General features: G+C 36.5%; 1 protein-coding gene across 1 annotated transcript in view; it reads right to left on the bottom strand.

Annotated features, from left to right (window-relative positions):
* DCHS2 (dachsous cadherin-related 2) overlaps positions 1–11,664 on the bottom strand; it is a 182,420-nt gene that overhangs the window by 65,326 nt on the left and 105,430 nt on the right. Inside the window, exons 4-7 of the mRNA XM_023530163.1 lie at positions 6,538–6,774; positions 4,516–5,532; positions 1,687–1,874; positions 337–436 (exon numbers count right to left, since the gene is read on the bottom strand). Coding sequence (XP_023385931.1) covers positions 337–436; positions 1,687–1,874; positions 4,516–5,532; positions 6,538–6,774 — 1,542 coding nt within the window. The remainder of the gene's footprint in view (positions 1–336; positions 437–1,686; positions 1,875–4,515; positions 5,533–6,537; positions 6,775–11,664) is intronic.

The following is an 11,664-nucleotide window of genomic DNA, read 5'->3' as shown; positions in this document are numbered from 1 at the left end:
ACTTAGTACTTGTAATCATATTTACTTATAATTAATATCACTACTACTTTCCTCTCAAAAGATGATTAGCACTTTGGATTATTGAAAATTTTTTATTTACGGTGGATCGTTGGTTAGTTGGTTGGTTTCTATTTAGAGCACAGAAAACTGATTTTTCGCTAAACTTCTAAATTCTTTCTTAAAAATAAAGGTGATTCTAGACACTAACAAATGTATTTTTTTTTGTAATTTGGCATTATTTTAATGTTATCTATTTTCCCAGAAAGATGATAGATAGCTGATACATGAAAGAGGAATTCTATAAGCTCTTAATTCTTTATGGATGGTGACATTTACCTGAAGATACTGAATATGTAACTTCTGCATTCTTTCCTTCATCAAGGTCCTTTGCAAACACAGTTGTAACCAACATATTTACTGGTTGACCTTCCAGAACCTGACAATAAAACAAATGGCTTGCATATTAGTCATCAAAATTTTAAAAAGAAATAGCAATGAACTTTAAGTGAAGAACACACCACTACACTACTAAGCATTTTAAAACTATTTTAAAGTCCACATATAATTAAAATGTCTACCTTATAAAAGTTATATGGGTGTGAATCCACAAAAAGAATCTACATTACAAATTAAATTCTAAAGGTGGGAAAGAAATCAAATTAACTAAACAATCTTAGGTTTTGGATATATTTTAAGAATTCTATTATCTTCTCATTTATCACCTTCTCAGGATGTTTTTTTAAAGGTTGTTGCTTTGGTTCAAAATATGCTAAAAATAAACATAAATCTTGATTTCAGGAAACGTACCTCATACTGGAAGCATATTTCATTAATTAATAGGAACGTTCTTGGAATATTGACATTTACATGTGGAGTTGAACTTCATGTTTAGAACCCTAGTGCACAATTAAGCCACAGTATATTTTAATAGCATAATTAAAATAATAATGATAATAATATTTTGGGTAAAATTTTCTTTAAATATGACTTTAGAAGATGAGTTTAAAGATATTAACACTCTCAATACCTTTTTCACATTATTCAACATGCATATCTGAGCACAATTTAAACGCCCAATTCAATGGTTTTGAAATAGCTTCTAAAATTTTTATTTACATAACCCATTTATTTTTTTAATGAGTATCTCCAAAATATATTTATTTATTAATTATGTACATGAAGTAAAATGCTAATTTATTGCATGCATTATAAAACATACAAAAACATAGAAATGAAAAGATAATATAAATATAGTTAGAAATTTCTGCATGTGCCCCCAAAGATCAACTTCTATAATCTCTGGATATCCTTTTCTCTACTGCATAGTTACAGATTGCTTTCCTATCTTTTCTAACCATTTTAGAAATGTGTATCATTTGCTCATAAGGAGCTCTGCACAAAAAGACACATGCAAATTATTGGAAAAATAATCCATGTCTGAGTATTACTGATAATGGGGAATCATTATGTTTGTATACAAAGGGCAGAACTACATTATCATAAAACAACTGGATGTGAGATCCCAAATAGCACAAATAATCATTTGATTTTTTTGACATGTACACAATTTCTAGGTCTTAGCACACCAAGACTGATTTCATAAATTCACCCTTTTTACCACAAGATGGTGCTCAAAACAAATAAGAATATCACAAATTCATTGCAAAGCTATTTCACTCCACAAACCTTGATGTGTAATTCCTTTCCAGGGAGACACTGTGGGAAATACGGCCTGTTATCATTGATATCAGCAACGGAGACATAAACCACCATGGTGGCATTTCGCGGTGGGGAGCCATGGTCGGTCACTAGGACAGTCAACTGATGCTGCACCTGATGCTCGTGATCCAACGCCACCCAACTGATAACTTCACCTGAGGGACACAGATGACAATAAAGTAGGCTGACACTGTCTACCAGAATTCTGGTATTATGAGCCCCATCCAAAATAACTTGAAGAAAGGAAAATCAAATACTGTAAAATAGCTCTGAGTAAAAGCCTAACTTCCAAGACCACGCATGGCTTAAAAATGTGACTCCACTGTTGAAAAAATTTTCTAAAGTTTTTCCTGAAAATGCCACTTTAAATTGGTCATTCTTTATATTTCAACTTACCTACCACCAACCATTTGAACTGAAATCGAAATCATAGGAACAAATGATAAAATATTCTGTGGGAATTTAGTAATAACTCAGAAGATTTACAACCACAGCATATTCCTATTCATACTGCTATACAGAATAATGAAAAGAAACACCTCAGCTCTGACATCACAATCTCCGAGTTTGGGTCCCATTTTCTCTACCTCGGATACAGAGGGACCTCTCTAAACCTACTTCCTTATGACTACCGGAAACAAATGCAATCACAAATTTAAAACTATTTTGTAAGCTATAAATTATTACACACATGACAGTTGTCATCACTGTGAAATGATAGTAAAACATCTTCCTGAAAATCAAACATGTCCCTTTGGCCATGGTTTATCTTATACGTGTACAGTTATTCATTGTTATCTCACAAAAAATATGCGTAGCAATGAACGGCAACTTCCCAAATAAACTTAATACTTTACAAGCCTTATTTTACATATTTTTGCTTAGAACTGTCTTCTAGGCAAGTTCCCTCACGTTTCAGACATGGAGACTTGGGCATAAAACTGTAACTGTCTTTACCTATTGTCAAGGGCAAAAGGGGGCCAAGGGCTCTCTCCAATAGCCCGTCTCCTGCAGAGCTCCACCAGGCACCGATTCCCTCGCTACTTATGAAAATATTTACTTGTGAGAACATAAACATGAAGCAACTACCACTTAACATTGCTATTTCTAAGATTTTTTTTTAGCCTTCTTCATCTAAATTAAATGATGCGTAAAACAAAACAAAAAGCTTAAATGAGGAACAAAAAAGAAAATTCACATTTGGGTATGTTGCTTAATTGGTGAGCTTAAATATAGTGTCTATTTATATGTTGTTTATAAGCTATAATTCTCCTCTGAAAATCCTAAATCCTGAGTGGAAAGCAGATCTTTATTTGATGAACCAATTCTATGACACATAGCAGCTGTTTGGAGGTCAATGGTTAATGAAAGATTGTCAGGCTGAGCCTAGGGCTGGGCGTGGGTGATGCCAACACAAGGTTCTATGGGAGCCAGAGTCCCGATCACTACAAGATGCTCCAAGCACCAAGATGTGGAGGATGGGCATGCCTGCCATGCTCTGAAGTGCCCTCAACTCCTGCCTTGTCACACTGTCCTAGACTTGGTAATGGGAACAGTTTACAAGTATATCGTTTTCCATGGCCTTTCGTATGCTCTACCTCTTTATCCCTCAGAGCAAGACACAAAACATGCCACGGATTATCTCCTCTGTTCACAGTAAGGAAGCCACACTCTGAGTTTAAGCTACTTGCTTAAAGCCACGCAACAAAATTAGGACACCTGGGCACTGCACTAATTGTAGGAGAGGGATGCTCATGAGGAACTTGTAAGTTTATAGTCTATAAATTCATACAACTCTGCTTTGCATATTTTCAAAAACAATAAATTACCAAGTGAACTAGAAGACCTAGAAAACTAGCATATGGAAGTAAAGAGCAAGCAGGGCCATCCTGTACAGCTGTGTAGCTGGAGCTGAAATCCAGCTTTCACTATTCTTGGCAAGCCATGTCCCCTGGTAAAAAGCTCCATCTGCTGGAGGAAGGGGCTCCTTCTCCTCATTCACAAAACAGGAGTCTTCAAAGTTAATCAGAATTGAATTCAAATTCCGTCCACTGTAGGGCATGGGGCATCATTTACACAGGCTCCGGCAGACTTGGCGTCTCCAAGAATTGTACCTTGGTAGACTCCTCTCACCCCTTCGAGCTCCATGGCCTTGGGATGTCACTTGAGCTACCTGAGTCTCAGTTTCCCCAGCAATATAGTTGTAGCATAAACATATTTCATTTGTAGGTGGTCTCAGAGATTCAATTTTGTATTAAATTTATGTAATACAAAATATTAAATATGATAAAATCATTATATTAATTTCATAATTAAGACTTAAAAAATCACTAAATTTCTTTCTTTTCCTCATGGTTCCCTTATCAAAATGAGAATGAAAAAATATATTAATAAAATAGATCGATAGAGTGATATTGAAACCTTAATTAAATGAATTGATTTCTAGCTTTACATGAATGACATTTATATTTCATAAAACATGATTGGATATTTTTTTAAAATCTACAAATGGAAAAGAATGGTGAAAAAAATTACATTTATTTAATGCAGTTCTCTAATTCAGAATAAGAATATACTAGCAATGTGTGGGTGAGAGGCAAGAGAACTATGAATCATTACAGGTAAAATTCTATTCAATTTTTACTTCGTTTTTAAATCATAATACTCTAATCAATATAGTAGGTACTAAAAACCGTAATTTTAATGATATGTTTGTACTAATGTTATAATAACTAAAAGATTTGAGTTTTGTCCATTCCAATTTTAAAAGAGTAAGTGGAGGCTACAAAATGCTACCTGTATGAGGATTCATCTTGAAGAACTTTCCATCAGACAAAAGAAAATATGACAGCTGTCCGTTCTTTCCCAAGTCTCTGTCAATTGCTGTAATTTTGCCTATTACCCCTTGAGGAAGGGGGCTCTCCTTGACTTTCAAAAATAACACATCATGCAAGAAGGTAGGGGAATTGTCATTTTCATCCAGGACATGAACAATTACCGAAGTGCTCACATTTTGCGACAATCTGTCCTCTGGGATCCGGGCAAACACTCTGAAATTATACGTTTGTACGGATTCGTAGTCGAGCTGTCGCCGCACATAAATCCAGCCTGTGTAAGGGTGGACGCCAAACACAGCAGAGTCTGTGCTGGGCTCCAGCGAGTATAGGATCGGGGAAGTTTTGCGGTCTGGGCCAAGGGGATAGGCCTGTAGGTGCAATATTTGGGTCATCAGTGAGAGAGACTCACTAACTTCCACTTGATAGATCAAATTTCCAAAAATCAAGGAAGGGCTTGATTCTTGTTTTTCGACAACAATAGTCAGCACTAACAGAGATGCTTGAGGGGGAATGCCGAGGTCCTGGGCCACGAGAGTTAGTGTGTGCTTCTGGGGCATATCACCTCCCAGACTGCCATTGAGGTATACCACACCAAGCCCTGAGTCGATGGAAAAGACATTTGGATTCTGGCTTGCGATGGAATATTGGATGGCTCCATTCCACCCACTGTCTTTGTCTTCTGCGTGTGCACGATATAAGGCTGTGCCCGGCAGTGTGATCTGAGATATTTTAATTTCATCGGAGGCTCTGAGAAACACTGGATGGTTGTCATTGACATCAATTACAGTTATGTTGACCTCTGTGCTGCTGCAGGCTGGGGAGCTACCGAGCTGAGCCTGAACTGTGAGCACAAACACGGGCTGTGTTTCATGATCCAGAGGCTTCTGGGTTCGAATGGTGCCCAGCCAAGGGTGAATAGAGAACTCTCCTTGCAGATTGCCAGAGGAGATTCTGTAAAAAACGGGCTCTGAGTAGTCTGAGAAAAGAAAGAAAAAGAAAAAGAAAAAAGGAGAGAAAGCAATCACTATATGTCAAAGGGATGTCCCCACTGGAAACACTGAAATCTGAAAACATGAATATATACTACATCTACGGAGAATAGTATGCAACATCTTACATCTTCCTCAGCTCTCCAAAGCCTGCTGAAAAGTAAACACATGGTTTAAGATGCATTAGTGGGCAAAGGTAATGCCCAATGGACAAAAATCAAGGCACGGGTTTCACTATCTCTCTTCATTCTACTTGTTTCAGGTAAAAGGAAAGATATTCAGAAAATTATTTGGTTGCCTTTTTGATACATTTGAGGAAGCCAAGTTAGGTTTACGTTGATGTTTTTCTATGATATCTCCCTACAAATGGCAAACGCCCTCTACAAAAGTCCAGGGAAGAGACAGAGGAAGGGAAAGGAGAAGGCTGGGAGCAGGACAAGTAAGTCGCTTCTAGAAATTTATGCTGCAGAGAAACCTTGTTTATACAAGGACGTTGCTTGAGTTACTATTGGGGCTAGTGAAATACTGTAAATCATTCAAATTGATGGCAAAAGGGAAATGTTTAATAAAACATATTTTATATCTAAGTTGAAATAACAGGCAAACTTTTTAAAATGAAACAGAATGATGTACAGTTACCTGCCAAGTTGTCCACATTATACAGTAGGAAAAAAATAGAGTTGTAAGACAACAAAGATAGTAGGATGTATTTTTGGAAAAAAAATTTTAAAGTGTGTGTATCTGTGAATGGTATATACTTTCTATATTATAATTTTTTGTTTTAAACTTTTTTTTAAGTACTTATTACTTTTGTGATTACAAAGAAATTATAAGATAGTAATAATGTTGAAAGAACAAAGAGCAAGCCACATTGTATGGTCTCCATTTTTCTTACATGGAGAGAAGGAAAGATTTATTCAAGAGTGCACAGCCTAAGGAAATATAGGGAATGTTCCAATAACGGATTCCAATGCAGCATAAGAAGTACTTACTCAAGGATTCTTTCGCTTTCACAGTCCCGACAGGACTGTCTTCGGGCGCATCTTCATAAACTGAGAAAGTATACTTGGGCCTTTCAAATTCAGAGGGTGCCAGAGTTGTCTGAAGAATGTGTATAGTGATGTTGGCATTAATGACAGATGTGAGCCCACCACCGTCTTGAGCGCGGACTGCCAACGTAAGTGTAGTGGATTCCAAATGACTAAGAGTTGATGTTAAGTAAATAATTCCTGGGGAGGGGAAAGAAAGATTTAAAAAACAGATCACATGCAATAAATATCGATTGGCAACAGTAACACCTGATCTGTTGATTCTACTGTGATGGTTGATTTTCATGTGTCAACTTGACTGGGCCACAAAGTGCCCAGATATTTGGTCAAACATTATACTGCGTGTTTCTGGATGAGACTAAACATTTAAATGGATAAACTGAGTCAAGCAGATTGCCCTTCCTGACGTAGATGGGCCTCATCCAGTCAGTTGAAGGCCTAAATAGAACAAAAAGGCTTATCCTCTCCTGAGTAAGGGAGAACTGCTCCTGCCTGACTGCCCTTGAACTGGGACACTGTTTTTTTTCCTGACTTTGGAATTAGACTGAGACTTCAGCTTTTCTTGTGTCTTGAGACTGCCATCCTTCAGACTGGCACTATGCCATTGGCTGTCCTGGGTCTCCGGCTTGCTGACTCACCCTGAAGATCTTGGGAATTGTTAGCCTCCACATTCAAATGAGCTAATTCTTTATAATAAATCTCTCTATATGTATTATAGATGCCCTACACGTAATATATTATATATATCCTGTTTTAATATATATATATTAGGATAGAGATAGATATAGAGATCTCCTATTGGTTCCATCTCTCTGGAGAACCCTGACTACTACATCTGCTTTCCAAACAAAGAACTTGAGCACATTTGGTGAATGATGATCCAAAATCTATCAAATAAACAATATTTTCCAAATATTGAACATCTTCAAAGTATATCATTTCACCAGAAAAACATAAATTTGTGTGGTCTTTTTTAGGCCTGACTACCATATCACGCTCCCAGAATGTAATGCCAACAAAGTCGAGGAGTAAGAACTGAGAGTTATAGAGGAGCCTGAGTAACACACTTTAAAGTGACATGTAAACAGTGAAGCACTACACCAGTGTTAACTATTATGCAGGGGGCTTAGCGGAGAACCTCAGTATACAGCAGTCACTCAGAGAATGAATTATGTGGAAGGAGGAGGAGGTTAGGAGTCCTACTTCTCTAAGGGAAGTGCCTTGTAAAGAAAAAAAGTTCTTAAGCCTTTTAAAACAAATAACATGATGTAAATCCCTGACCATACAAGGTAAATTCTTCCAATCTCAGTTTTTCACTAGGTTTTGAAAAGAAAATGCTCATTATCTTATTGTTCCATATCACATTTCACAGTCTTAGAACTAAGGCCTTTGTTTGATGGCATCTTCATAAATATATTTTATACACATATACACATATATTTATATATATACATATATATGCATATACATATATATGCATATATATATGTATATGCATATACATATATATATATGCATATATATCTACACACACATGCACAACTGCTGATCTACCCAAAATTCCTCTGTAATGATGGGATAGTCAATATTGTATAAAGAAGAACACTGATCATCAATTGCCAAGCCAAGAATTTACTTTATTATGATATAGACTGGTAGGGCACTTAGGTAAGAGAAGCACAGACACTTTCCAAAGAAACCCACCTTCATCCTCAAGCTTCAAAGATTCTCTCAGATAAAGATCCAAGCTTGCAATAAAAAAAAAAATCACAAAACACCTGAGGAAATATGTTAACATGATTGAGACTGAGTACCAATAGCAGATTTTGACTAGGAAAGACTTCAGAAAATATAAATGAATGAAATGCTCTAGTTAAAAGACAAATTTTATCAGAATGAATTTCAAAGTAAATTCGAACATATGTTTATGAGAAACATGCCTGAAACAAAAGGATACAGACAGGATCCAAGTGAAAGACAGGCAATTGGATGCCATGTCCAACTTCATGCTCCTTAACTCCTACAATCTGTCCGACACATGATGTCCCCTTGCTTTTGGACTCTTTCCTTTGGTTATATGGCAGTTTCCTTTTTGCCTTTCCTAACGATTTCTGAAATTTCTCAAATGGCCCTTCCTTCTCCTCGGACTTCTAAGCATTTCCCTAATTAAGTACTAGGCTATATGTCCTATTCTTTGAAGAGTCTCAAAGAGTGTTCCCTGACCACCTGGATCAAAATCATCATGGCTATTTGTAAAAACAAAAATTTTCAGGCTCTTATCCAGATATTTTGATTTCTAGATGTGGGGAAAGATCTAGAATTGCATTTTTAGCAAGCTCCACTAGTAATTTTCATTTATTCTAAAGTTTGAAAAACATGACCGCATACTCATTCCTTCAAAATATTCACATGTTTGTGTGACTTCACTAGTTGCTTTATTCCAGTATCTCCCCATGTCCTCCCACCTGACTGACAGTTCTAATCCTCTTTCTAGGTTGCACTTCCTCCAGGGCATCTGTCAATGGTTGGATTATCAATCATCTTAGTTAAAATGAAGAAATTATGTATGACTCATCCTCTGTCATTAATAAATCAATCACCATTCTTATATCATCTTCCTCTTAAAATACCCTCAATTAGTTCCTTCTTCTGTTTTTATTACTATCTCTTTAGTACAAATCTCATAACTTTACCCCTAGATAATTAGAATAATATATTATTATACCTTCACTGTTAATTAATATATATTCCCTGTTCAAATTTTCTAGTTCTACCCATACTGCTGCCAAGATAATTTTCCTTAAATATCACTTTCACTATAACGTGCTAATGTTCCAAACCTTTATGTCATCCCTTATTTCCTATAATAATCAAGTTAAAGTTCTCTGTCATGCTTTTAAATTCCTTCATAAGCCACTCCAGTCAATGTAGCTTCCTGTCATTATGTAGCCCATCTCTTCATCCACTTCATACATGATAATCTCCTGCCATCATAAATATGGGTAACGAGTATGATGACAAAGAACAGCTCATGGGATGCAATTGTAGAGTGATTTTATTTTTTTCTCCTATTTAAATTTATTTTGTGTAGCTAACTGTTCTTCCCCTGACCCTAAACTTCAAGAAGTTCCTACAACTTGTGCAATCACTATCAACCAATCAAAATTTTTTTCTGTTTTTAAGTCACAAAACAGTCTCAATTTAATCATTAGAATGTAAAGATCTATATAACAATCATAACTCTAAACTTTAAAGTTCAGCTGGGGCGTATGCTGCGGGTCAGAGGGTCCTCTCTTTCCTCCTCGAGCTTGCTTCAGACTTCGAATCTGAGGCTGCCTTAGCAGAGGGAACACACCTCTTCACACGGTCCACGCAACTGCTTCTTTGTCTCCTGAAAAGCTGGCAGTGCTCAGAGCTGCTCCCTCTGGCCCTTTCTGAGCATGATCTGAAACAACTCCACACCAGCTATCTCTGTCACAAATGACCAACATCCAGGAGAAACCATTAAGGACTCTTTGCTCCTACCAATTTCTGAAGTGCCGGCTTGTCCCCACCCCAGAAATCTCCCCTTTGTTCCACTGCCAGTCAATTCTCCCTTTAGATTTCTCAGGTGAGAGACAGACTTGAGTCTGTTAGCCCCAAACTACAGAGAATACACACTAAGTTCTCTGAGTTCTGAGTAGCCAGAGAGGTATAGGTACCCCACCCTGGAGGGACACTCACAAATCAACAGCAGCTCCCTCCAAATTTTCAACCCTTTTACCTCCAATTTATCAACCTTTTATACCTTTGACAAGATGAGTAAAGTTCAGAAGAAAAACAAAACTGGTTTTCAGGCACCTCCCTTGTCAATCCTTTATAAAGTCTAATATCCCTGTGGCATGTGGAATTTACTATGTATCTTAGCGACTCAGCCTAAACTTAAATTTTAATTTCTTGTCAGAAATGCTCACTGTCTCCATGACTTCATATTTATATATTTATATAGTTCGTGTCTCCTGAATCACTATCCATTCTTCCCCTCTTGCTTATCCAAATCCAAGTTATCTTGCAAGGTTCAGCTCAAGTTCCATAGTCCATTAATTGCTTCCTTGACTACTCTAGGATTTTCAGAGCTCCCCCCTGAAGCCCTACACTATATGTAGTCATTACAGTCATCAATTAATATATGACATTTGCCTTTTATATTTCTTTTTCATGGAAAGCGAATACAAAGTGACCTTAATGAAGACAGCGTGACTCTAACTCCTAGAAACTTGGTCATACCTGAAATGTGAAAGTATCTTTTAAAAAATGTGCTAATGCAAAGGATAGCTGATGAGTCCAGAAATAGAAGAAAAAAAGAGAGGTAAATTTTAGGCATACACATCTCGGTCCAAGCCATGGAAGCAAAGAGAGACTTTAGCAAAGTGTTTTTAGACTTCAAAGAGATCAAAGAGATCTTTAGACTTCAAGTGTATTTTTTAACTCACAATGAAAAGCAGAGTAATACAAAGTGCTGGAAGTCCATAGGCTTTCATATTTCTGTTCTACTGGCAAAAACATCTTTATTATGGGGAATATCCACCAGGCTATTTTACTAAACATTAAAATGATCTCATTTCCTTCTTTAAAAATTAATGCTCACTTACAAACTTTTCCAGGTATGATTTGGCTTTCTTCATAATGTGCCTAGAAGGAGAAGGTAGGCTGGACGTGAAGCTTCAAGTATTCAGTTTCTGTGATAATTATGGTTTTTCACTATAACCTGGTAATTGACATTCAGTTCGATACACCGCTAGAATGAGCTTGCTTAATATAAGTCTGATGATAAAATACTTTAAATATGAAATACCATTGTGAAGATTTTTAAGAGGCTTGGCTTCTTCTGGTCATATAACTCTGTACTGCTGTCTGTCTATAGGCTCATATTTTGATTTTGGAATTGTAATTATTAAGTCTCTTGCCTTGTCCTACATGTACTTTTTCTATATTCCTACATATGTGTCCATAGATTTCTATACTCTGGTCCGAATTAAATATCTATTTCTTTTCTAGTATTAAACTTTAAAAATTATTATATTTTCATAA

Source organism: Pteropus vampyrus, unplaced genomic scaffold (genome assembly GCF_000151845.1).
Source record: "Pteropus vampyrus isolate Shadow unplaced genomic scaffold, Pvam_2.0 Scaffold47, whole genome shotgun sequence".
Taxonomy (NCBI): domain Eukaryota; kingdom Metazoa; phylum Chordata; class Mammalia; order Chiroptera; family Pteropodidae; genus Pteropus; species Pteropus vampyrus.
The sequence above is the reverse complement of the archived record's forward strand: the minus strand, read 5'-3'. Positions and strand labels throughout refer to the sequence as shown.